Below are 27,852 nucleotides of genomic sequence, written 5' to 3' on the forward strand. Positions count from 1 at the left end.
CCGGGCCCCCTGACTTAAGCACACTGCCTTGGACAAAACCGCATGTGCATAACTGCCAGACAAGCGTGCCCTTGGTAACCTAAAAATATGAAAAGTGTCTGAGTGTCAGGAGTCCGCAGTTGGATGCTTAAGGGCGGACGGTAGACCACCACAAAATCCACCCCTTGTTAGTCTTACCAGGGGCACGAGGTTCTGGAGGGTGTGAATATCTGGGTTTAGTCCGCAGTTGGATGCTTAAGGGCGGACCGTAGACCACCACAAAATCCACCCCTTGTTAGTCTTACCAGGGGCACGAGATTCTGGAGGGTGTGAATATCTGGGTTTAGTCCGTGGGGGAGTGCTTAACTGTGGGGGCCCGGGGACTCATGGTGTGCAATGTTATGGAGGTGCCACTGTTAGGGGGACATGCTGGTGGTCATTAGTCCGTCCTTCGGGGCTCTGTGAGCGGGCAACCAGAGGTGATTTTCCCGGTCTCCGCCCTGGAGGTGTGAAATAAACAGAGTCCCACTGTTAGGGACTGGTGCTGGAGGTCTCTAGTCCGTCCTTCGGGGCTCTGTGAGCGGGCAAAGAGAGTTGGTTTTCCCGGTCTCCGCCCTGGAGGTGTGAATGCAGGTGCCTGCATTTAAACAGATTCACCAGTTTATAACATTACTTTAGCCCTGATCAGAGCCCTGTTTTCTGGGTAAGACAGCGATGTGCTGTACCCTGGCACTCTGGCTCTCTGAGACCCTGCTAAAAGCAGTGAGTCTGCTGCCTGCATTTAAACAGATTCACCAGTTTATAACATTACTTTAGCCCTGATCAGAGCCCTGTTTTCTGGGTAAGACAGCGATGTGCTGTACCCTGGCACTCTGGCTCTCTGAGACCCTGCTAAAAGCAGTGACTATGCTGCCTGCATTTAAACAGATTCACCAGTTTATAACATTACTTTAGCCCTGATCAGAGCCCTGTTTTCTGGGTAAGAAAGCGATGTGCTGTACCCTGGCACTCTGGCTCTCTGAGACCCTGCTAAAAGCAGTGAGTCTGCTGCCTGCATTTAAACAGATTCACCAGTTTATAACATTACTTTAGCCCTGATCAGAGCCCTGTTTTCTGGGTAAGACAGCGATGTGCTGTACCCTGGCACTCTGGCTCTCTGAGACCCTGCTAAAAGCAGTGACTATGCTGCCTGCATTTAAACAGATTCACCAGTTTATAACATTACTTTAGCCCTGATCAGAGCCCTGTTTTCTGGGTAAGAAAGCGATGTGCTGTACCCTGGCACTCTGGCTCTCTGAGACCCTGCTAAAAGCAGTGAGTCTGCTGCCTGCATTTAAACAGATTCACCAGTTTATAACATTACTTTAGCCCTGATCAGAGCCCTGTTTTCTGGGTAAGACAGCGATGTGCTGTACCCTGGCACTCTGGCTCTCTGAGACCCTGCTAAAAGCAGTGAGTCTGCTGCCTGCATTTAAACAGATTCACCAGTTTATAACATTACTTTAGCCCTGATCAGAGCCCTGTTTTCTGGGTAAGACAGCGATGTGCTGTACCCTGGCACTCTGGCTCTCTGAGACCCTGCTAAAAGCAGTGAGTCTGCTGCCTGCATTTAAACAGATTCACCAGTTTATAACATTACTTTAGCCCTGATCAGAGCCCTGTTTTCTGGGTAAGACAGCGATGTGCTGTACCCTGGCACTCTGGCTCTCTGAGACCCTGCTAAAAGCAGTGACTATGCTGCCTGCATTTAAACAGATTCACCAGTTTATAACATTACTTTAGCCCTGATCAGAGCCCTGTTTTATGGGTAAGACAGTGAGGTGCTGTACCCTGGGTCTCTGGGTCTATGGGTCTCTGAGACCCTGCTAACAGCAGTGATTCTGCTGTTTTTAGCTCATTGTACATTTAACTAATTAAATATTATTAATATGTACATTATCCCGTCTATACTGACACATTTATGTCCATAACTCTGTATGTTTATTGAGTCCAATGTACACCGCCAAAAAACGACAATTGTGACTGAATTAAAACAGTTTGACAGCATTTTAACACTCATATAGCCATGTTTGCAGCCCTGTTCCATGGGTAACAATTGAATTACCCTCTCCTGTTGAATTAAAACATTTCCCACGGCTTTAAACACTAATATACCCATGGGTGTGTGTGGCACCATCTGGTGGAACATTTGTGAATTACACTAAAATCCAAAACTTTAATGTTTTTTATCTTAGCGAAATAATGGTTTAATGACCCCAATGTAATGATCATTTATGATTCTGCAGATGTTGTCTACACGTGTATCACAACGGCTTATTTTTAGAGTGATTTGGAAAACTCGGTTAGCGAGGTTTATTTTTGTCAATATGAGATGCACTGTTTTCATGTCCCATGTACATATCTGTACATATGGCCTCACGCACTACCAACATATACTAACGTAGAGTTACAATTCAGCGTTCGATTTGAAAAAGTATTTTATTTCTGCTTCCACCCTGATTCAAAGGAGGTGAAAGGACTTCAATTTCCATTTAACAAAACACCAACAGTGAAACACATGAGCCCGTACTACAGTTTAAAAAAACAGGAATAATCCTAAAATTCCATTTGAACTCTGAACTCTTAATGAGCTGATTGTAATCTGTAAACACAAACAATATGCAGGAATGTGAGTCTGTTTCTAAGGCATTTGTCTTTTATATAGAAATGTATTTATTAGGATAAACCCCTTGAGATGCACCATCTCGTTTTCAAGGGGGTCCCGACAGAAGCAACAACTTTCAGACATACTTGAACAAAATAACAGAAAGCAAAACATGACAAACCACGTACAGTCTGTTAAGTAAAATTCATGAAGTAATACATACAATCATTACAATTTGATAGACAGTAGTGTCTAATATATATAGATAACAAGAGCAGACCAGGTGAGATGATAATGCATGCTTAAACAAACCCAAAGATGCAAGGGATCTAACAGTAGCAGGTTAGTTTGGTTTGATAATATAAGCAAAACAGAACAGAATAAAACATCGTACATTTTCTCTATATCAATAAGTCATTGGTTCTTCTTTTAGACCAGAACAGACTGATAACTCAACTGGAACTATCAACAACATCCCAATGGAAGTTTCAAGTCAAAACATTTCATTAACCAAACAGATTATTAGAGAAACTACTCTGCAGATGAATCAGTCAGTGGTTATAGTATAAATCAGAAAAGTAGTATGACAAAAACATTAAACATATTCAAAACTTCTGTTGATAAAGATGGAGTTTTGATGAAGTCATGTATGAATATTGTCAAACAGAGTTTATACAGTCAGACAGATTTTTCTCATGTGAATTGTTGTAGGACTAATTAATTGTCCTCTTTTTTTGTTGCACATGCAGATTTGACTTGGAAAATGTCAGGTTCAGAAGAGTCTCCAGGGTTGTCCTCAGTCTCTGGTTGTAAATATCTTTCGAGATCTGAGTTCCTGGCTGGTTCTGGTCCTCCACAGTCCTCTCCATCAGCTTCTGTTTCCATGTGTTCAGCTGAGCTGCTGGCTGGAGGCTCTGCCTCTCTGTTCTCCTCAGTTTGAGTTTGATGAAGCTGTGAGGACTGACGACCAACACACTTATGTCTTTTGACATAATGACTCCAGGTAAATCTTTTGTCACAAACACTGCAGCTGTATGGTTTCTCTCCTGTGTGGATTCTAATGTGGTCCTTTAAACTTCCTCTCACGGCAAAAGATTTCTTACAAATTGAGCAGCTGAATGGTTTCTCTCGTGTATGGATACTCACGTTGTCTTTTACATTTCCTTTCCGTCCAACCCTGTTCTCACACAAAGAGCAGCCAAATGGTTTCTCTCCTGCACTACGTCTTGAATCACAGACAGGGTATTTTTTAGGTTTCTGATAGTTTGAACCTGGTTCTCTGGTCTCCTTCCAATCAGCCCTGTCTTCAGTGTAAGTGTCAGTAGAATCTGCAGTGTCAGTTTCAGAAGAGTCTTCATTGTCAGTTTCAGAAGAGTCGTCAGGTTCAGAAGAGTCTTCATTGTCAGTTTCAGAAGAGTCTCCAGGGTTGTCTTCAGTCTCTGGTTGTAAATGTCTCTCTGGATCTGAGTTCCTGGCTGGTTCTGGTCCTCCACAGTCCTCTCCATCAGCTTCTGTTTCCATGTGTTCAGCTGAGCTGCTGCCTGGAGGCTCTGCCTCTCTGTTCTCCTCAGTTTGAATTTGATGAGGCTGTGACGACTGACGACTACCACACTTATGTATTTTGACCGAACGACTCCGGGTGAATCTTTTGTCACAAACACTGCAGCTGAATGGTTTCTCTCCTGTGTGGATTCTCATGTGCCGATTTAAATGTCCTCTCTGTGCAAAAGATTTCTCACAGACTGAGCAGCTGAATGGTTTCGCTCCTGTGTGGATTCTCATGTGCCGATTTAAATTTCCTCTCTGTGTAAACGTTTTCTCACACGAAGAGCAGCTGAATGTTTTCTCTCCTGCACTACGTCTTGATTCACTGAAAGGGTCTTGTTTATTTCTCTGAGAGTTTGAACCTGGTTCTCTGGTCTTCTTCCAATCAGCACTGTCTTCAGTGTCAGGTTCAGAAGAGTCTCCAGGGTTGTCCTCAGTCTCTGGTTGTAAATGTCTCTCTGGATCTGAGTTCCTGGCTGGTTCTGGTCCTCCACAGTCCTCTCCATCAGCTTCTGTTTCCAGCAGAGGTGGGAGTAAGTCTTACATGTGCAAGTCATGAGCAAGTCTCAAGTCTTGACCTACAAGTATCAAGCAAGTCCCAAGTCACTGTGGTGAGAGTCAAGCAAGTCAAGTCAAGTCATTGCTCAGGTCAAGTCAAGCAAGTCAAGTCAAGTCAAGTCATACGAAATTCTGATGAATAAGCCCAGTTTCCGCATTTAAATCAGTTAAAAGACAGTGGTTATGAAAATGGATGTAACCCACACTATGATCTTCATTACATACACAGTTAATCATTTGAAATCTAATTTAGACCGATGACAATCATATTAGATTCATATTAACCCTAGAACTGCAGACAATATAGCTAGGACTCAGTCAGTCTGTTCAAAAAGGCAGAATTCCAGGTAAGAAAATCATATATGGCATTTGCCATTACACATATTTAATTTAAATGTCTGTAAACACTAGAACCGCCAACAGCGTCAGCACCTACAGAGATATCATTTTAAAATCATTTAATTTGTTCCTCTTCATCATTTCCTTATAAACTAAGTAGGACGATTTAAAACTCACTTAATTGGGTTAATTTAGAAATTGCTTCAGTTTATCATCATAACAGATTAAAAAGTTCAGATTCATTTTACAATAAATCAAGGAATGATGCACTTCTACAAACAACAACATCATAATTAAAACATTTAAACAAACTACTAAAAGTAGATGAACTACATTATTCAACAGTTTACAGAAACTTCTGATAACACAGGGGAAATATCTCTCTCTCTCTTAGAGAGAGAGAGAGAGAGAGAGAGAAGAGAGTAGAGAGAGGGAGAGAGAGAGAGAGCAGAGAAGAGAGAGAGAGAGAGAGAGAGAGGAGAGAGCGAGAGCGAGAGAGAGAGAGAGAGAGAGAGAGAGAGAGAGAGAGAGAACTAGAGAGAGAGAGAGAGAGAGAGAGAGAGAGAGGAGAGAGAGGAGAGAGAGAGACGAGAGCTCTCTCTCTCTCTCTCTCTCTCTCTCTCTCTCTCTCTCTCTCTCTCTATCTCTCTCTCTCTCTCTCTCTCTCTCTCTCTCTCTCTCTCTCTCTCTCTCTCTCTCTCTCTCTCTCTCTCTCTCTCTCTTCTCTCTCTCTCTCTCCTGACAGCCCGTCAGTATCAGGGTTAGTCAAAATGAATCCCTGGCGGTTCTAGTGTTCATTTACCGTTTTGTCTTCTCTTTGCAATGCTTAATCGATTTGAAACCAAGTCTAACGTAGCTTAAACTTAACGTTAGCTTTCTAGCTAACACAACACATTCACGCACCTTTCTCTGTGGGTTTTTTGTAGTGACGAATGAAGTTGGATGTTGTGGTGGTCGTGTCACTGATCTTTATGCTGCAGACCCTGCATACCGCTGTTCTCTTCTTATTAGCGTCATCGACAACATAATCCTTGAATCCAAACTTCACTATTTTTGGAGTAACGCTAGCCGCTGCCATGTTAACTGCACTCCTGCCGTCTAGTGGGTTGCCAGGTTTGCGCGCATGGCGCTATAATCACCCAATCACGTTTTTCGAAAAAACTAAACGTAATATCTCACTACAAAAACAAACGCAAATATTTAATTTTAAACAGTCAAGTCCTTTCAAGTCATCTGTCTCAAGCTTAAGTCAAGTCTCAAGTCATGAATACCAAGTCAAAGTCAAGTCAAGTCTTTTATCAATGTTAGTCAAGCAAGTCTCAAGTCAAAAAATATGCGACTCGAGTCTGACTCGAGTCAAGTCATGTGACTCGAGTCCCCACCTCTGGTTTCCAGGTGTTCAGTTTGTCTTTGATGAAGCTGAGAGGACTGAGGTTTCTCTTCATCATCTTCACTCTTCACAGGGACAGGAGTGAATGTGGACTTGGTGATATCAGCCTCCTCCAGCCCTTGAAGCTGCTCTCCCTCCTGACTGATCCAGAGTTCCTCCTGTTCCTCTTTAATGTGTGGGGGGGGCTCTGGGTCCTCCTGGTCCAGACTGGAGCTCCACTCCTGCTGCTCAGGGGGAACCTCTTCTTTAACCACCACCAGCTGCTGGACGTCTGCAGGAAACAGGAAACACACAGAGAGACGTTACAGAGAACAGCTGTTGTGTTCATTACGTCACCGCTCACAACAACTATCGCAGAGAAAGGTAAGTGTAATTATAATTTGAGCGGTTTTGTACCCCTAAAATCACATGTGGATACAGCTTGGGACTAGTGTTAATTTCGTCAGCTATTTTTTAATTTAGTTTTAGTCCTGTGTTAAATTTCCTTTTTAGTTTTAGTCATATTTAGTCACCTTCATCCTGTTTTTATTTAGTCAAGATTTAGTCGACTAAAAGTCTGAGCATTTTAGTCTTATTTTAGTCAAAGAAAACTAATTATTTTAGTCTACTTTTTGTCAATGAAAACTGTTGAGTCTTTTTTAGTCATCAGATTATATAGAACATTTCAGTCAAACTAGTCTAGCCATTCATAGTCAAATTTATTTCACAATAAGATGATATCTTGTCCTTATTTGATGAAAAGCACAGGTTGAATGATTAAGAAAGCAGCTTTGCAGAGAGTGGTCAGGTTTGTGGTGTTACCAGCTGTGTTATGGCCACATTGCTTCCCTTCTGATAAAACAATGCATTCGCTTTTTTTCTCAGCCTCATTTTAGCGAAAATGGGCCCAAATATCACATCGTTTCTTTCTCCCAAGCAGTGGTGGTGTTAGACTTTTTCGTTGTTAGTCATTTTGACAGACAGGATCGTAACATTTCCGTCATAATCCATTATTACCCGTCGAGTGCACAATATATCACTCACTCGCGCTGACGGGGGGGTATTCGGTTAACGCGACCACTGCTCCCAAGCCCTGTTGTTGCCATTTTATTTTCTGTTGAATAAGGTTAGTTAGACCATGAGTTAGACCCGAGTCTTCCTGACAGTTCACAGTGTGCCGCTGCCCGGTGTAATTCAAATGTACCGCCGTGCGCAGCACAGACACACAGCTGCTGCCCAGCCGCAGCACCGGAGATGGAACTGCTGGGAGAACAACTGACTATCAGAGATGTAACGTTATCTTTGATAATATTTAGTCTCCTCATTTTTCGTCAACGAAAGTAAAGAGAGATTTTGGCATAGTTTTTATTTAGTAAACTACATTTTCGTCTCACTTTTCGTAAACGATATTGCATGTTGATTTCGTCACAGTTATTGTTTACTGCCGTCGGTGCCGTCTCGTCATCGTCTCGTTTTCGTCATGGAAAAAAAGGTCGTTGACGAACATATTTCGTCATAGTTTCAGTCAACGAAATTAACACTATTTGGGACCCGGATTGCCTTTTGTGTTTTTAAGGCAGCTCTAAATAGAGATATGAATGATTTAGAAGAGTAACTAGAGCGGTCAGTCAAATGAAGTGCAGTCATGGCCTTACCCCCCATTGAACTCAACGAGGTCCGGCCCTCTGTATTTTTTCTGAGGTGTAATAAAATAAAACACTGAAATGAACAGGGCTCTATTAGACTAAGTCGTTCCTTACTTACACTGCAGAGCTACAAGTTGGTTTCACTTGAGTGAATAAACGAGCAACATAGCTAAAGTTAATTACATTCATCAAATGTCTTGACATTAAAGTTTTCACCCTTACACGTCCAGATAAAAAAATGATTGCAAGGTTTTACTGACTCTCATGCATAACAACTTAACATATCATGTATGCTGCTGCCCTCCAGAGGGAGCTTTATAGGTTTTGGAAGATTGCTCATTCAATGTGATCTGATCTTCATGTAAGTCACACTTATAGACAATCACAATCCGCTTCATCTTGTAGAACACACATGTATTCGTGTCCATTTTGATTAAATCACTAAAAGTATGTGACCTCCTAGAATTGAACAAAAACTAATTGAGTCAGGAGTTAAAACACTTTGTTTTAATCGGTGAAACACGATAAGTGCTGCTCCAGCGTTAACTTATAAAAATCCTTCAAACATTTGTATTTTCTATTCACAAGTTTTAACTTCTGATGTGAACCATGCCTCGCAAAAAAAAGATATCGGAAGACCTACGAGGAAGACATTTAGATTTCACCAAAAGTTAGGGATGCACCGATAGGAGTACGAGTACATGAGGACAGCATCGGCCTGATACCCGTTAATGGGATCGGTATCGTTGCATCCCTAATAAAACACAGAGGGTTACAAATTAATATCAAAGAGTTGAGATATTGATGAAGATGCAGGTTATGTATAATGGGTTACAGGGTTAACCCTTGGTTGTGCAGCCTGATGGCTACAGGCGCAAAAGATTGTCCGAGAAGCTTAGTGCTGTGCCGAGGAGGGATGAGTCTGAGGCTCCTCATCTTCACCAGCTCTGCATGGAGGGATGAGTCTGAGGCTCCTCATCTTCACCAGCTCTGCATGGAGGGATGAGTCTGAGGCTCCTCATCTTCACCAGCTCTGCATGGAGGGATGAGTCTGAGGCTCCTCATCTTCACCAGCTCTGCATGGAGGGATGAGTCTGAGGCTCCTCATCTTCACCAGCTCTGCATGGAGGGATGAGTCTGAGGCTCCTCATCTTCACCAGCTCTGCATGGAGAAGTTAGCGCTAACATCATTGTTTTTAAATCTGAAGGACAAAATCTGAGGTCAAGGCATCATTTTAAAGGAATAGAACTGTCACTCTTCTGTAACTTTAAAGTCATTCATTCGGATGAGCTGCTGCTGAAGGGGGGGGGGGGCATGCTGCAGGACTTCCGCCCCGTGTAGCGGGTGTCTGCAGGATCAGTAAATGAAATCCAACATTCAATGTTCTGGGGAGGACGTCGTTTACCCTGTCTGCACTGTGCAGCTCCTTCAGCGACAGGCTGCTGCACCCCCGCTGTCTCACGGAGAGATACCGCAGGTCCTTCCTTCCTGCAGCGATCAGACTATGTGCTAACTGTGCAATATATACCTGGCTGCTAAATCCTCAGAACTTTAAAAAGAAAAACGTTAATACTTTTGTATGCATGCTTCTACGTAACATTAAGCTGCCTTTGGCTCTTTTCTGTTGTAACGACGTACATTTCCCCTCTGGAAAGTATCCTGATTGATTTGACCTGGGGGCACAACAACACGTTGTACATGATAGGCTAAGGGGCGGGACATCTCTAAGTGGTCGACCAATCACAACAGAGCCGGCCAGCTAACCATTCAGAGCAGACTGGGCTCTGGTTTCAGACAGAGGGTGAAAAGAGGCAGTATGACAACAATAAAGAGCTTTTTTAACATTAAAGCATGGAGACATGTCCCAGTGAAGACAACATACTAATACCAACCTGAACATGAACAGAATATGTCATCCTTGTTGTCCTCAGTCTCTTGTTGTAAATGTCTCTCTGGATCTGAGTTCCTGGCTGGTTCTGGTCCTCCACAGTCCTCTCCATCAGCTTCTGTTTCCAGGTGTTCAGCTGAGCTGCTGGCTGGAGGCTCTGCCTCTCTGTTCTCCTCAGTTTGAGTTTGATGAAGCTGTGAGGACTGACGACCAACACACTTGTGTCTTTTGACCTGGTAACTCCAGGTGAATCTTTTGTCACAAATACTGCAGCTGTATCGTTTCTCTCCTGTGTGGATTCTCGTGTGCCGATTTAAATCTCCTCTCTCTGCAAAAGATTTCTTACAGACTGAGCAGCTGAATGATTTCTCTCCTGCACTACGTGTTGAATCACTGACAGGGTTTTGTTTATTTTTTTGAGAGTTTGAACCTGGTTCTCTGGTCTCGTTCAAATCAGCCCTGTCTTCAGTGTCAGGTTCAGAAGAGTCTCCAGGGTTGTCTTCAGTCTCTGGTTGTAAATGTCTCTCTGGATCTGAGTTCCTGGCTGGTTCTGGTCCTCCACAGTCCTCTCCATCAGCTTCTGTGTCCAGGTGTTCAGCTGAGCTGCTGGCTGGAGGCTTTGCCTCTCTGTTCTCCTCAGTTTGAGTTTGATGAAGCTGTGAGGACTGACGACCAACACACTTATGTCTTTTGACCTGGTAACTCCAGGTGAATCTTTTGTCACAAACACTGCAGCTGTATGGTTTCTCTCCTGTGTGGTTTCTCATGTGTTTCTTTAAATATCCTCTATCTGCAAAATATTTCTTACAAATTGTGCAGATGAATGGTTTCTCTCCTGTGTGGATTCTCATGTGTACTTTTAGATTTGACTTTCTGCAAAATTCTTTCCCACACAAGGAGCAGCCAAATGTTTTATTTTCTGCACACTTATGGCTTTTGACCTGATGACTTTGGGTGAATCTTCTGTCACAAACACTGCAGCTGAATAGTTTCTCTCCTGTGTGGACTCTCATGTGCCGATTTAAATATCCTCTGTGTGTAAATGTTTTCTCACAAAAAGAGCAGCCAAATGGTTTCTCTCCTGCACTACGTCTTGAATCACTGACAGGGTTTTGTTTATTTCTCTGAGAGTTTGAACGTGGTTCTCTGGTCTCCTTCCAATCAGCACTGTCTTCAGTGTCTTCAGAAGAGTCTCCAGGGTTGTCCTCAGTCTCTGGTTGTAAATGTCTCTCTGGATCTGAGTTCCTGGCTGGTTCTGGTCCTCCACAGTCCTCTCCATCAGCTTCTGTTTCCAGGTGTTCAGTTTGTCTTTGATGAAGCTGAGAGGACTGAGGTTTCTCTTCATCATCTTCACTCTTCACAGGGACAGGAGTGAATGTGAACTTGATGATATCAGCCTCCTCCAGCCCTTGAAGCTGCTCTCCCTCCTGACTGATCCAGAGTTCCTCCTGCTCCTCTTTAATGTGTGGGGGGGGCTCTGGGTCCTCCTGGTCCAGACTGGAGCTCCACTCCTGCTGCTCAGGGGGAACCTCTTCTTTAACCACCACCAGCTGCTGGACGTCTGCAGGAAACAGGAAACACATATTCAGAGAAACTGTAGAGTATAAGAATTTAAAATCTAACCACGAGTAACACTTCATTAACTTTGCAGCCCTTATCCATTCCTTATTTTAAATGCTTGCCTATTGATTTGCTAAGTCCCGCCCACTCTGTGTTTCTGTTGGCTCGATTGTCTGTCAATTACACCTTTTTTCCAGATGCTCTGGAGAGCTTCAGGACAACAGGTGAGTTAGTACTGTAGCTGATCTAAATCATAGTAACAGTGCTTAGTTTGGACAGGGAGAGCGTGGGGACGAAGTTTCTACTTTTCTGTTTGCAGATATGAGTTTCTACATGTAGGTTTGAGTCATTCATGCTAATGTTAGTTAGCAGGGTTAGCTCTGTATTTACTGGCTGCATGAGATGTTGGTCTGTTTTTAGTGATTGTTTTAGACAGTTGGAGGGGCCTCCTATTATGGCACTGCTAGCTGTACCCTTCATTTAACACTTAGACCAGGGGTATTCAACTAAAATTCAACGAGGTCCAGTTAGAGAAAATGTCCCCATGCAAAGGTCCGGAACATCAAAATGTCTAACTTGCTTTATGAATTAGTGTGATATACAGGGTTCTTACACCTTTTCCAAAGTCAAATTCAAGCACTTTTCAAGGATTTTCAAGGTGCATTTTAAAGCTTTTCAAGCATCTTACAGCTGTTGTAAATTACATATTTATATACACATACTTATACTCAAATGATTATTTCCCTACCTCACATTAAATCAGATGTTCTTTATGCTATAAACAAGCAAATGTGTGTTTCATAATAGCATTCTACATGAGGATGAAAAATGTAAAATGTTAGAAAAGAAAACTAAGTTTAATATTTCAAAATGAGTGACCCATCTGTACGTAGACTGGGCATCCCATATAACCTGGCTGAGCCAATATAAAACAATCAGCCAAATAGCTTTTCAATACATTATTGATTACTATTTTTGAGGTACTTTTAGGTTGGCAGTAAACATAAGTCAGAGGTAAATGGTGTACTTTGACTCCACTACATGTATTTAATACCTTTAGTTACTTTACAGATGTGGATGAATGATGTGAAATCTAATCAAGTGTTAAATCAGACTTTAGTTCCACCTGGAGTAAATTCACAAGCTACTCTGTAGTATACAAAGTCATTCAAACTAGCTGCACCTTTACCAGCTTTGAGAACACTTTCATGATCAATCATTATAAAACATATCATATACAATTATTAGGGATGCTCCGATCGCCAATTTTGGGGCCGATCGCCGGAATCAGTATCGAACGATACCGATCGCCGATCCGATCGAGTGGGCGGGGCCTATGGGGATCTTCCATTTAAAGTGATGTTTAAAACTCAGTTAATGGGGCTCATTCACTGGCGCTTCCACAAACCAACCAACCAACCAACATAATTATTACATTCAAATGAAGTACATTATTCAAGTTTACATTCACTTGGGATAATAACACGGGAGAAATTAGCGGAAGCGCTCTCTTTTCCTCTCTCCCCCTCCCCTGACAGCCTGTCAGTATCTCATGCAGCTCACTGATCCAGTAATGAGCGACCCGACAGTGAAGAATAAATATATTTATAACTAGTTTAGCTTGTTCCAGAGGTAGATAAAATAGCTAAGTGTGTTAGGTCTAACTCTTAATGTGTGTTCTGCTCCGCTCACCGGTCCGTCACAGCGGGTGGAGCTGCAGGATTTCTGCTTCACACACACGTTGCATACCGCTATTTTATTGTCATTTTCGGACACTTAAAATACTGCCAGACTGGTGAAGCCATTTTGGCGAGCTTGTTTTGCCGCGCACAGAGAAAAGTGTAATGTATTTTACATGCAACGATAGCCTAATCTAAAATGCTCTACTACGGTGTACCTTTCGTGTGGTGTGTGGCTCGTCAGCGCAGACTCTCACATCGTTATTGTTGCACACTTTGCAGGAGGCTACTCTTGGGCTTCGCTTGACCCTCGTCTTAGCCATGGCTTGTATTTGTCTTCTGCTAGCCAACGCTCGTTGAAACGGCAACCTCCTGGCATACTGTCATCTATCACTCATCAGAATGCCCCGGTCAAACACGTAACAAAAACACTTGCCGGTCACGCGCATAGCGCGGGAAGGCCGGAGCGGAGCTGTTTTATGTAAAAGCGAAGCAATTAAGCGCGCTCCGACTTCTTTATTTTCTTTTAATCTAAAAAGCGAAGTAAAGCATTTACAATTTCAAGCACTTTATCCCAAATTCAAGCACCATTCCCAAAATTCAAGCACTTTTCAAACCTTGAAAACACCTCGTACAATTTCAAGCATTTTCAAGGATTTCCAGCACCCGTACGCACCCTGGATATATATTGAAGTAGCATGTAGCTTTATCAACGTCTGCATGTAATCAACAACTGACTGCCAATCAAATAAAGAAAGTACAATTCAAAAACAACAATATTTATTGTCAATTAACATTGAACTATAAAGATATACAGTAAATACTGTGGATGTGTGTAATGTTCCTCTCGGGCTGCATTTAAAAATAAAATAGAGAAATAAATAAAATAGCTTTGTTAACCGTTTCACATCATGACTTAACAGTTTCAGACGATTATAGAACTATATCAGTCTTTACACATCATAACAATTGAACAGTTTTAAAGTTTCTCTTTCTTTCCCTCTTATATTGCAGTCCCTCACTCACTTTGTTTTATTCAGTGCGAGAATTGAGCTTGAGCTTGTCCTGCCCGGAGTTTAAATCTGGGCTGAAATGGTGTCAGGGCCATTCTCATACACACATGCAGGTGCTCATTGGTTAGCCTCGGTTAGCCTCGGTTAGCCTCGGTTAGCCTGCCCTGGAACCATATTTAGTTTTAATTTTGATCCTGGTGGACTGATCATATTGGGCTCTGAGACTGCTTATTTTTTTGTGACCTCAGTTCTGACTTGAGAGGGAATGTTTGGTCAAACACTTTGTGTTTTGTCTCATAGTGGCGTTTTGGCACTTTTAATCAGGGTTGGGAGGGTTACTTTGTAAATGTAATCGGTTACTGAATACATGGCTCTGAAAGTAATCCGAATACAGTTAAGTTACGTGTCTTAAAAAAGTAACGCATTCAGATTACTTTTCGAATACTTTTGGAATACTTTCTTTTTCCATAACAGATGGGTATGTGTTGGTGAACAGGAGACACTTATTTTACTGTTTTAATGGCTTATCAAGAGCACAACTCAAACACAACATCTTGGTGTCATTCTGGACAGCTCCCTCTCATCTGCAGCCCACATCAAAAACATCAGCCGGACTGCATTATTTGTACTCTCTTAAACCTTTCCTTAGAATATGTTATGAATTGTCAGGTGTCCTTGGGTGCTTTGAAAGGCGCCCCTAAATAGAATGAATTACCATTATTATTTATTATCTGAAACGACGTAATAACTTTTAAAACTGTTTCCAGTCACTTGCCCCATGCATTCAGCAGCAGCAGGCCATTCACTTTGATTTGATCCCGTTATGAAATGTCATCATTTCGACAATAAAGAAATGCTACATAAACGTTATCTTGCACATTTTATCGAACCATCTCCCTTTCTAACTTTCAATATATTTTAAAAGAGATCTCTCTCTGATCTGCGTGCGGGGGCGGGGCCTCACAGACACGCTGCATCTCTCTCTCGCTCACAGACATGCTGCAGCGCTGTGCAGTGTGCACACAGTTCTGCTGGTAAGGAATATTACATTTTATGAGGAAACTTTTCCACCAATAATTCCAAAATGTATTCACTTCAGGTTTACGAAAGTAACTGTAATCAGATTACTCGTTTTTCAAATATAACGCGAGCTGAATACAGTTACTCTGCTTTTAATGAGCGCCACGGTCTCTGAACAAATGAGACACACTGGTTCTGTGCTCCCAGTGGGCAGGATGAACATGAATGAGTCCGTCCACTCAGGGTTAAAAGCTCTGTTCTCACTGTCCACTTTCCTCTTCTTAGAGAGCGCCATGTGTAATTATTTGTCTCTCCCTGTCTGCCGCTAACACGCCTGTTCACTCTCCTCTCCGTCTTCTCTCCCTGTATCGCTAATTATTCTCTTCACTCACTTTCCTCTCCTCTTCTCTCTGCCGCTCTCTCATCTCTTCTTCTGTGTTTCTCTCCCTGTATCGCTCAGTCGTCTCTTTCGCCCCCTGTCGGCGGCGGTTAAAATAGAATCGCCCCGTCAAAATTGAAATCCCCTATTAATGTATTGATTATAGGTCCGGGTCCGTATAGTTCGGCGTCTGGGTCCGGATCCGGACCGCGGTCCGCCTGTTGCCGACCCCTGACTTAGACAATAGGCAGGAGTTGTACTGTTGAGGAACCGGTGACCTACGTTTGCATGGCATAACTACACCGTAGTTGTGTATATGATATGACAATATCACCAAGGGGGGTCCTGTGTGGGTGGCAGCTCCTTCCCCAGCAGACCCAGTCCTCCAGAATTGTCCTAATCACAGAGTAAATGAGAAGAAAAAAATTAATTTATCTAATTATACACAGGGTGGCAAAATTATGATTGCAAAATGTATATAGCACTTTTCAGCACGTGGCGATTCAAAGTGCTTTACAGATTAAAAGCAAAAGACATTTAAGAACAAATACAGCATAAATATATTATTAAAAAGGCATTTAAAAACAGGCATAAAAAGCAATGATGAAAATGAAAATAAAATAAATAAATAAATACAGCTGGTACAGAATACATGACTAAAAAGGCATACTGTAGTGTGAATATGGGCAGCTCAATTAAAAGCAGCGGCAAATAGGTGCGTTTTTTAGTCATTACAGACAAAACCATATTTAAAATGACGTACTGTTTTAGTTTAAAAAAGAAAAGAGAAGTGACAGTCACAGCTAGCATCCCTTTGACAGCACTCCAAAAACTGAAATCAAGCAAAAGTCTTCTGTCCATTTCTGATGGTCTTATTATTATGGGATAAGGATACATATTTCCTGGATTATTCGAACCACGCTCCGAAGCCTCGGCACAGTACTTAAAGGTAGGGTAGGTAAGAATGGAGAAACCAGCTCGAGTGCGCTAGAATTTGAAAGAACACAACCGAAAGAAATCTGCCCCTTCCTTCAGACTTCCTCACAGAGCCCCTCCTCCAACACAAACGAACGCGCAAATGACCAATGAATTACCTACCCCACCTTTAACATCACTATAGATTATGTTCCAAACCACATCAAGCATTATTTACATGGGGACGATTTTATATTGACTATGACCGTTAATATTCCAGTGAGACGAAGTTTGTCCGGTGACGGGAGTGATCCCATGTTAATTTTGTCCAAAAACCAGAGCATTCCCTCATCCAATGTGGAAGCAGAATGTGTGAAAGCATACAGCACGATGCGGTGTGTGTCTCTAGACATCTTTAGACTGGAATAGCGGGGCCCAGTATGTGAACTCGCCTCGCAGCCGGTGCACATGCCAGGATAGAGGACATCAGACTCCATAGAAAACTTGCTCGTGTCCGAGTCCGAGTCCAAGTCGGAGCGTCAATGTACAAGTCGAGTCCGAGTCATCGTGGGGGGAAAAATTCACGAGTCCGAGTCCAAGTCAGCGTACACGATAATTCACGAGTCCGAGTCCGAGTCCAAGTCATCGTGCGCGAGAATTCACGAGTCCAAGTCCGAGTCGCGTCAATCAGTGCGCGAGTCCGAGTCGAGTCACGAGTCCCGAAAATCGGCACTCGAGTCCGAGTCCAGGACTCGAGTACTCCATCTCTGGCACAAGGTGAGTTCCTTTAATATCCGGCTTCTTCACACATACTCCCTCCAGTACAGCGTTAGCTCTCAGTGTTAGCGATGCTTGCTAATGTAATCAGACCATATTACTCCCAAAACACGTTGCGCATTATTCTGATACAGCGATGTTTCTGATAGGTTGGGGCGGAACGTTTATTCAGTGTTTACCACTAGAACAGTGCCATTGTATTTATTAGTATTGTCACGATACCAACATTTTAGTTTCGATACCAAGTCAAGAATTGCGATTTCTTAAAAAAGGGAAACTGTCTTAAATGTAATTATTGTGCTTTATTTCAAACCTGGAAAAATGTTTCAGTCATAACACAAACCTTTGAACAATGAGAATAATAAATAAAATAAATTAAAGCAATGGCATTCAAGGTAAAATGACAAGTGCTATGATATGAGGGTCATGCCGAGTCAGATCGCTATCTCTTTAAGAGAGAGAGAGAGGTGTGTGTGTGTGTGTGTGTGTGTGTGTGGCCTGCCTTCTCTGACCCTTACCTGCATCACTATCCCTTAAGCCTTTGTACCACCATGTTGTTTATTAAATCATTGAACTGCATCAATCTCTCCTGACAGCCCGCTAGTTATAGTAGATTAACTACATTATTCAAAAGTGTACAGTAACTTATAACACGGGAATATTAAACGGAGCGCTCTCTCTCTCCTGACAGCCCGTCAGTATCATGCAGCTCGCGGATCAGTAATGAGTGACCCGACAGTAAAATTAAACATATCAATATCTAGTTTAGGTAGTTTGAGAGGTCATTAAAATAGCTACGTGATATTCTAACCTGAAGTGTGTGTTCAGCTCGCCGCTGCAGGTGATCATGCAGAGCTGCGTGTCGACTCGTCAGCAGCAGCTGATCTCTCGCTCCCGTCAGATTAGACTTTACTCGCGTTTATGTCCATATCGATCAGATCCAGCTAGTTCTAGCTAATGATATGACTACCTGCTTATTAAAAGACACCTAAACAATAAGCGTCGCTATGCAACCGGGTGAGGCCACAAAGTATAGCGCAGCATTATGCATTTGTTTACATGCCCACCGGAACCCCGAGGCATTACCAACAGATCAACGCACAATCAACCCATACAGGACATCTCTTTCTCCACATTCAGTGTTAGACATTAGAATTGATTATTCTTGTCTGTCACGTACTCTTCTTGTCTGTCACGTACTCTTCTTGTCTGTCACATAAGTGGCGCAACTGATGCGGTATTGCGCTAAAGGGAAATTATTTTGACCGGAAATTTTGACCGGAGAGATTTAGATTTGCCGGGCTTCAGCATATTTTACCGGTCATTGACGGGATTTACCGGCTAACGGGAACTCTGACACACACACACACACACACACACACACACACACACACACACACACACACACACACACACACACACACACACACACACACACACACACACACACACACACACACACACACACACACACACACACACACACACACACACACACACACACACACACACACACACACACACACACACACACACACACACACACACACACACACACTATGAAGGAATCTATTAAGTTAGCTGTGAACGTAGTGCAAATAACCAGAATGTCTTGTGGAGTGAGGGGGTTATATAATTCTGATAGCAACGAGCAATATTAATTTATCATGTGTTTTGGCAGGCATCGAACCAAAGGAAGAGGGCAGCAGTGTTGCAGGGCCTACCATGGTACATGAGGGAGAATCCTTCAACTATCATGAAGATGTGTGAGGTAAGCGCTGAAATGTCGTTCAAGATGATACAAAAACGAGTTCACAATGAACAGGGTTACACTAGTCGTTTCAGGGGTCGTCTGTGTATGCACATATGGCAAAGCATCTCTAAAGCACTTTCGTTGTTGTTTTTTGTTTCTTTTTGCATGAAGCCAACGGATCCTGAAGAGGACGTCATCAAGGGAATGGTGATTGGAATCCTTTCAGTCGTTGAAGATGTGAAGGAACCTCTTCCAGCTTCCTACAACGATGTCGCCCTCGTGATCGAGGAAAGGATAGTCATACGTCACCTTGGTGATGTACCCAATGCTTTTGTGAACCTGATGGGATTGCAGTACATGCTGAACCTTGACTATCCAAAAGACTTGAAATACACCTTTGAGGTGATTCAGCGCCTGTTCATGGGAATTGGGTTCACTCTCTAAAGAATAAATTGCTCAGTTAGAGAGATGGCCTAGGAAGATGTCTCTGCATCTGTCCCAAAGGATGCATTTTAATTTGTTGTCATTTGTCCACTGTTCTAAGAGGAAAATAAATGTATAGCCCCTCTGTGGGTCACACCAGTTTATTTTGTTTTCATTTTCTATTGCTCTATTTTGAGGAAGTGTCTGAGAGACACTAGTGTGTATTTTATGTTGTACAGCAACCATGAACAGAGTGGATATTTCAGTACTGTTCGAATGTTTTAATTTTCTGACTGACAGTTAAGTTTCTCAGTTTCTGGCCGCTTGTCAATGTCGAGTACACATGCTGCAGAGCCACTATTTCAAGTATACTACGTCATAGAGTGGCGCAGAATGCTGGGCATTTAACATGCATTTAAACAGTCCTTCGGCGCCACTCAATGACGTAGTATACTTGAAATAGTGGCTCTGCAGCATGTGTACTCGACATTGAGAAACGGCCAGAGAGATGGCCTAGGAAGATGCCTCTGCATCTGTCCCAAAGGATGCATTTTCATTTTTTTGTCATTTGTCCACTGTTCTAAGACGAAAAGAAATGACTCTGCGGGTCACACCAGTTTATTTTCATTTTCTATTGCTCCATTTTGAGGAAGTGTCTGAGAGACACTAGTGTGCATTTTATGTTGTACAGCAACCATGAACAGAGTGGATATTTCAGTACTGTTAGAATGTTTTAATTTTCTGACCGACAGTTAAGTTAAGAGAGATACCATTTTCTATGTATGTTTTACTGCATTTTACTGCAGCAACCCTGAACACTTACTCCTCAGAATGGACTCTGTTTAACAAGTCACTCAATTACAGTTTTATCCATGGGACAGTGTAATTTCAGTTTTTGAGCAGCCCAGAGCAAAAACAATGGTGTGTTAGAGGGTGTTTTTTGTTTGGTCTACATGTCCCAAGGAAGGTCTTTATGATATGTTGACATCCATTGACACACTTATTTGAATTAAAAAGCAACACTGAACAGTTAATGAGTGTGTGGGTTAGAGTTCTTCATTTCTTCAGTTATTGATATTGTAATAACAGTCCTGAATGAAATGTCTTTTCAGCTATTTTTTCATGTGTTAATATAGTTTAGACTAAGCTAGTTCTCATGTTGATTTATAGTATAACTTTGTAGCTATTAGTTTGCTTGTCCTGGTAAGCTAACTTGGTACTAGAAGTTGAACAAACAGTTGTACATGTTGAGTCAACTTGATTAACACATTTTTAAGAACTCAATAAAATAAGTTAAACCAACATCTTCTTAAGTTATCCTAACTAATATTTTCTAGTCCAAATAACTTGACACATGAAGTTGTGTCAACAGACTACAAGTTGTATCAACTAATGTATTGAAGTGTAATAGACTTGACACTAAATGTTGAATCAACTTGACACAACTTAACTCAGTCAAAGCAACAAGATGACTTGACTTAGTAGTGTATATTGGTTAAGGAGGGTTTCCTTGTTTTGCTCATTGACTTAGAACTGAAGTAAAGGAGAATAGTGTTTTTTGAAAACTGTCATTCCTCATGTTTTTAAAGATAAATCATCAGTTTTTATGAACTTTGATGTTGAAATGCATCACGGTGGAGAAGGAAGACCTTTGTGGTTTCGAATTTAAGAAGATTTTAAAGATTATGTTTATGTTCTTTTCCTGACTAGAATTTAAAAGCAGGACCTCAACTAGACAAAAGAGATTTTACAATGTAGTTGTACTACTTTTGATGAAGTAAAGAATCTGGGTAAACTACCACCATTAATTTGTGTTTTAACATTCACATGTTTCAGCATTCCTGACCATATAGACACTCAGCCATTGTATAACCCGTTGGGGGAGAGATTTAAATTTAGTTTTTCTCTAGTAGCTGATTGGCTGTGATTACAGCAGCACTGGATAGTTATGCGCCACCTTTGGGTTGGACTCTGAATCAGTGTGTTGGTGAAATGTTGCTCACTACAGAAACAGAAGAAGTGTGCAAAGAACGCATCTGTGACGACCCCTGCCTTGTTGTCTCCTGTGGTGTGCATGGCCCTTTAATGTTTCTCCTCTGCTTGTGACGCCCTGATTGGGGACACCCGACGCCCTGATTGAGGACACCTGACGGCTGGCGGAGGATTAAGAGGCCTGAGCCAGAGTCTCGATCTCTCTCTCCCGCAGAGGACCTGACCTCGGAGCAGCCACGTCGCCTATGTTTTTTTGCTTTGCCTTTTTGTTTGTCTCCGGACACATTAACCTCTTAAGCCCTGAGCCTGTTTTTCAGGTCTCAGGCTCGAAAATGACATTCCCAGAACAAATGACCATATCTTCCCTTCTAAAAGGGTTAAATTAATAATCTTTTTTCTCAAAGTAATGATAAACCTGTGAGTTGGATGTAGAAAAGTCAGAATCAATATAGATGTTTTTTATTTTAAAGAAAATTCAGATTTTACATAGTAAAAAACTGTAAATTATAGTGTCCGTCCAAACATTATTTTTTACTTATAGTGCAAACTACCCTTGGATGATGGGTTAGTAGACTAAAAGCTTTAGGAATCCAAAGTACAACATATAATAAGTACCGTGTATCAAAATGTATGCAAAACAAGTGAAATTTGACCTTTTTAGAGAGATTTAGCCAAAAACCTCCACTTCTGGGGTCATTTGGGTGGATTTGACCTATCTCTGGCCCCCCTTGCTCGATTTTGATGAATGAAATCTCTTTATAACCGCCAGAGCCAATGGAATCGAGGGAAAGTTATATACACACCAACACGTTAACAAATAAGGAGTGAGAGTGACGCGTTACCAAAACCGGAAGCTGCATACACTCTGGTGGCTACCATTAGCAGCTAACTTTTCCACTCCGATTTTTACATAAAAAAATGGAATTATGGATTATAAATAATTTCTTCAAAGGCACAGGTACATTATCAACCTATGGATCAACAGTTGTAGTATTTTTTTTTTTCGTTTTAATGCCATTGAACACGTCTTTTGACCTAATTGACAGCTACGGTGAGACGATCAGCCGGAAAAGCTCCGTAACGGTACGTGTTGTGATGACTGTGTTTGCTTCCCCTGTCGCAAGTTCGGATCGCTCAGTGATGATACTATACCTAAATAATCAGTGGAGTCTCAGCTTTAATAGGCTATATTGTATGTGCAGCTACGATAAGTAATAAGGGTATGTTTTATCTTGAATTGTGTGCCGCAGTGCGTTAGAATTTTTTCGCTCAGGGGTCATTTATGCCCCTTTCACACCGGCGCTTTTCCAGCTCCTGCTCGGAGCTGGAGCTGGAAAAGCGCCGTTTTTTCCTGTTCACACCGCAGCGGCGGTGCGTCATAGCTCCGGAATGCGGTTCACTTCCAGCTCCAAAAAATTGTCGGTCCAGAGGCAAGAGCTTCGGAGCTATGACGCGGCGTCGCTTACGTCTCTTACGTCGAGGCGTGCAGGAAACCTTACTTTGACCATCCGTTCGCTGTTATTGATCATTGTGGAGAGCAGGCAGACTTTTGTTTGTTATTATAGCAGCTATCGGATGGAATCAATACATGGGCTACACAGGTTGTCATGTCCGACTATCACAAGTAGAATCATAATGAAAAATACGCCGGTAAAATGTGCCTGTAGAAAACGGCTTAGCAAGTAGTCAGTTTAGCTTCGGTTGCTATGCTAACATCACCCATGTTATACCAGAGAAACTTTCACAACAGCGTTGTGATGCCAAACAGCGTCAATTCAGACTGACACACATTCACTTAAGGGGAACTGGGGATATGTATCAGCTGCTTGTGTGACAGTCAGACAGTGAATACTTTAGAGCCGTGTGAGCTAACCCGGAGCTAACGGGAGAATACACTCACGTGGAAGAGCAGCCAGCACTGCAGCGGTCGCTAAATGAAACACATTAATAAACAATGAACCACGGCACTCTGGAGAAAAGTATAAGGTTGGAGAAGTCGTTATTTAATTTAATCTGGCTTCGTATGATTAAAAGCAACACGATCATCGACCCGACGCAGTCCCCGGCCCGTTGTTGTTGTTGGAGAAAATCAGCGACGTAAACTGTGACGTCATGACGCAGCAGCGGCAGCTCTGGGCGGTGTGAACAGAGCGGGAGCTGAAAAGGGAAACCGGAGCTGAACCAGAAAAGCTCGCGCTAGGAGCTAGAAAGGGAAAAGCGCTGGTGTGAAAGCCGCAATAGACGCTTCTTATGAGACTTGTGTTTTGTTTTGGTAAAAATGGTTCATATCTTCAGTTAGCTGAGATTCTTCTCGTTAATCTGGTGCTACACATGAATCGTTTCATAAATGTTAAGAAGCCCTGAGACATTATCTCGAAAAAAAAACGGTGGGAGGGGTCCAATGGGGGGACCGCCGTGCTTAAGAGGTTAAGTGTTGTGAAATAAATACCTTTTTTACATATTGTTTGTAGCCTTTATTTAACCAGGTTAAAAAATCCCATTGAGATCAACGATCTCTTTTTCAAGGGAGACCTGCGGTACATTAGTTACACATAAAAACAACAGAAAACAAAAGGACATCACAACATAATTACAGGGGTATAAATTAGCAACCTATTCACAGTGACAGGTATCCAATAACATTTCATCCAGCCGTGCTTTAAAACGATGCAAGGGAATCAAAATGCTCAGTTTCAATGTTTTGTGCATAGTGTTCCAAGCCAGAGGAGCAGCGCACATAAAAGCTTTAGTACCTAAAACAGTCCTAGCACTTGGCACATGTAATAAAAACACATCCTGGGATCTCAGGCAATAGCTACTTGCCACTCTCCGTGAGATCAAAGAGCATATATAAGTCGGTAGTTTACCCAGCATGGCTTTATATATGAATATGTACCAATGACTGAGCCTCCGAACAGTAAGTGAAGGCAGACCTGCCTTGGCATACAGGGTACAGTGATGAGTAAGTGCTTTACAGTTAGTAACAAATCACAGAGCACTGTGATAGGCGGCATCTAACCTTTCCAGGCAATGGGCCTTTCCATATTCTGGTCCTTCCCACGCTTTTTGTTATGGCTAAGAGCCAGGCCATGACACATCTCTGAGGAGGTTTTGACATTTTGCTTGAAATGGACATGAACCCTTGTTGTCAAGGCAACAGTGGTGTGAAGAGGGGATTTCTACTGTGCAGAGGACAACGTGTGTCTGCTGATTGTACCACATTGATCCAAGAGTTTCCTTCCCTCCAGACATCCCAATGCCACAAGAGTTTCCTTGAGCCCACTGACCAGGGCCGTTTCTAGCTTTTTGGGGACCCTGCCACTGACTACAGCTGCAGAGGACAACGAATAAAGGCTACGCATGGAGATCGGAACGTGCACACCCTGAAGAAGTGTTTACTGACAGAAGCAGAACGAGTGGACAACAGTTACATCTTGCTATAAGTGTTTTGGAACATTTTTCATTATGTATAATCAAGTATTAAATTGAATGTTAGTTTGTTATTAGGTTATGTATGTAAGTTTGTTAAACTTGAATGGGACAAATATATTTTTTCCTCTTAAGCATACTGAGGTTTTTTAATGATTTAATGAGTAGATTAGCGCAAATTGTCTTTTCTTCCACTTTTTGTGTTATAATCAAAAAGGTGTTTTTTTGGCTATTTGTGAGTAGTACAGGTAACCCTGTGACTTCTGCCTTGAGTAAAATGATTATTGATTGATAAATATTTTTCAGAAAGTCATTTTGGACTTTCCAGGGCGGATCTCAAAAGGTTATTTGTAAGAGTATTTATTGGATGATCTGGAAACTTAAATTAATAAAAGGAGGGAATGTTATATCAATCTTGGACCTAGTCATAGTAACTAGGTATGTTATTGAATTACAGTTTCCATAGAATAGCCTCTTTGCTAATTATTACGTTAAGTGAGCTGACACCGAGCTCAGAGGAAATGCAAAGAGGCTACATTTAGATATAATACAGTTAAGTGTTAGTTAATGGAAGAAATGTATGTGCGTTCATGTGCAGACGTATATATTTTTGGTTAATTGGATAATTCATATCCTGCAAGACTCCTAAAGAAGTCATGAGATGATGACCTTTCGACATCTGGAACATGTCCAAGTTTAGGAGAACTGACAATGTGTGTGCGTTAAACATGGTTAGGGAACATGTTCGTGTGTCATTTAGAAAACCTATATCTGCCCTGTGTTTTCTTGTGTTCGTGGGAGCATTTCTGCGATTGGTTGCTGTTGAAGCAAGGTAATGTTTCCCCATTGTTGTTTGGTGGTGCGCAACTAAATAATAATGATTAATCTCAACTATTTCTGTGTTTGTGTTTCATTGATTCCTCTCTGTTTCATTCTTTCCTGTTGTGAGTACTGGATTGCCACAACAGCTCGACTACATGAGACGTTGAAATCTCGCGGGACAAAGACGCCCGCAGACTTGAGAGCGAGGCGGAGCAGTTTCTCTCCATGAGCTGCGGAAACGAAATGCTTGATGGGAAACGACTCGTTGGTATATCGAGCTGAGCGCTCATTGGTGGTTTTTACCCCGTGCTGGAGATGAAACTCTCCATTGGCTCGGCAAAAGTTTGTTGTTGTTTTGTGTCAGTTTTACGTCACTTCCATTCAGATTTTTCATCATTGTTCCACAATGTTTATCATCATGACATTAATATCTATATATTTTATACTATACTTGCACTGCTTACCGTTTTCATTCTCACAGGCTACTGTGTATATCTAGTGTATTCATACCCTTCACTGTTTTTTCATCATTCAATTAATTCTAATTTTATTCTGTAGATTGTGTACATTACTTTTCACTTTACTGCTTTATGCACTTCTGGTTAGAAGCTAAACTGCATTTCGTTGTCTCCTGTAATCTGTGCCATAACAATAAAGTTGAATCTAATCTTGAGCAGGAACAAATGTATTTACTTCGTACATATCTGACATTAACGATTAAACACATTTGTGCATTCTTTATAAATGCAAACTGGTCAAGACCACTGACGGAAGTAGTTTTGAAAAGTAATAAGTGGTTCTGTCTTTGTAATGTAGGATTCAACCCCCCTTGTATTGATTTGTTTTAAAATGAACAGACACTTGAGTCATTCATTTGTAGTGATATAATAATTATGGGATTTCTATTGCATCCACTTCATCTGCAACGAAGAACGCCAACGCAATTTCCGCCATTGCAAACAGAGTCAAGCCGACTCCGACCTTTCCGACTTCAGGCGAGCTTTTTGAGACCTCCCCCGGCTGCAATCGGCTATTCTCGTCAACTTTCGAGGCGAGACGCAGCTCATCTCAAACAAGCCTAATGTTTTTTTTTTTATGATTGGCCGACGTGACGTGAATATAGCACGTCGTAGTCTGGAGTATTTATTGTAAATACAGTACGAGAACAAAACACCCAATACTCACAATTATCAGTTATTAAAGTAAATTAAACCCGATACTCACATGTATCAGTTACTCCTCACGTGCTGCTTTCTCTCTGAGACCGGACCGACATTTTCTTTGTTTCCTCGTCACTGGCGCGCATTGCATCCTGGGATACGGTGGGCTACGAGGAAGAGGACTCTTCGGGAAAAGAAGAAGGCCGCATTTCAACCCGCCCCTCCCCCCTCTCTTCTGTCTGTCCGCAGAATCAGAAGTCCTTTATTGGTCCCACAGAGGGACATTAACATGGTTACATCAACAGTGGAGATAGATGCTGCTCCCAGACCGTAGCGGAGGAATACAGGGGAGGACTCTCTGCAGTCTTCCCGGACTGAAGCACCAGGCTTCGGCTTCAATAACCCACTCTGAAATGAGGCAGACAGGCAGGCTGTTCCTTGGGAGGCCGCTGTGTTTCCTCAGGACTTTGTTATTCAGCTAACTGGAGACAGACTGATCACTGCTGCTACTCCCGCTCTCTTCCGGACACACACTACGCTCGCTCACTCTCGCTCTACACATGCACGCGCCACATGCACGCGCCACACCTCCCTCTCTCTCTTAAAGGGCCCATGTCATGGCCATTTCCACTGATCATAATTACATTGTTGAGGTATACTAAAATAGATTTATACTGTGCAATTTTCCAAACTCACATTGGTTTCGCATACAGCATCTCTGTATAGTATGTGTATTCAGCAGTATTCACTCTCACCACTAAACGACTCGTTGGAGCTCTTGCCCCCCCCTCCCTGTGAGCCTAGTGTGCTCCGATTGGTCAGCTCGGCCACTCTGTTCTGATTAGTCAACCACCAGAGAGGCTCCGCCCATGTCTAACAGTGCTTTTTTCGGCTCGCTCTGAGCGGAACATCAGTCTTATAATGGCGTTGGTACAGCCGTATATTTTATACGCTAACTAAC

The 27,852-nt window shown here is 42.2% G+C and overlaps 1 protein-coding gene across 3 annotated transcripts; it reads right to left on the reverse strand.

The window, feature by feature from the left end:
• Positions 1 to 6,653: 6,653 nt before the first annotated feature.
• On the reverse strand, positions 6,654 to 27,434 carry LOC117485363 (zinc finger protein 260-like). Of its 3 annotated transcripts, XM_034133876.1 has the most exons (4): positions 26,956 to 27,434; positions 15,903 to 16,016; positions 9,974 to 11,530; positions 8,432 to 9,242 (listed from the first exon to the last, which is right to left on the reverse strand). In XM_034133876.1, exons 2-4 carry the CDS (start codon positions 15,913 to 15,915, stop codon positions 9,148 to 9,150), a joined length of 1,665 nt encoding a protein of 554 aa, XP_033989767.1. In that variant the 5' UTR covers positions 15,916 to 16,016; positions 26,956 to 27,434; the 3' UTR covers positions 8,432 to 9,147. The 3 variants fall into 3 exon arrangements, 2 of the variants coding, with proteins under 2 accessions (XP_033989767.1, XP_033989766.1); XR_004556218.1 differs by lacking the exons at positions 15,903 to 16,016; positions 26,956 to 27,434 and adding an exon at positions 6,654 to 6,726 and having other exon boundaries at positions 8,724 to 9,242; positions 9,974 to 12,056; XM_034133875.1 differs by lacking the exons at positions 15,903 to 16,016; positions 26,956 to 27,434 and having other exon boundaries at positions 9,974 to 12,056.
• Between the last annotated feature and the right edge of the window lie 418 nt (positions 27,435 to 27,852).

Source organism: Trematomus bernacchii, unplaced genomic scaffold (genome assembly GCF_902827165.1).
Source record: "Trematomus bernacchii unplaced genomic scaffold, fTreBer1.1, whole genome shotgun sequence".
Classification (NCBI taxonomy): Eukaryota; Metazoa; Chordata; class Actinopteri; order Perciformes; family Nototheniidae; genus Trematomus; species Trematomus bernacchii.

What these genes read in the sequence shown, in the direction of transcription:
- LOC117485363 (XM_034133875.1), bottom strand. Translation starts at nt 11,609, where the DNA reads ATGAAGTGTTACTCGTGGTTAGATTTTAAATTCTTATACTCTACAGTT. An exon ending in CATATTCTGTTCATGTTCAG is followed by an intron (nt 9,243 to 9,973) that starts GTTGGTATTAGT and finishes TTCTCCATGCAG; the next exon opens with AGCTGGTGAAGATGAGGAGC.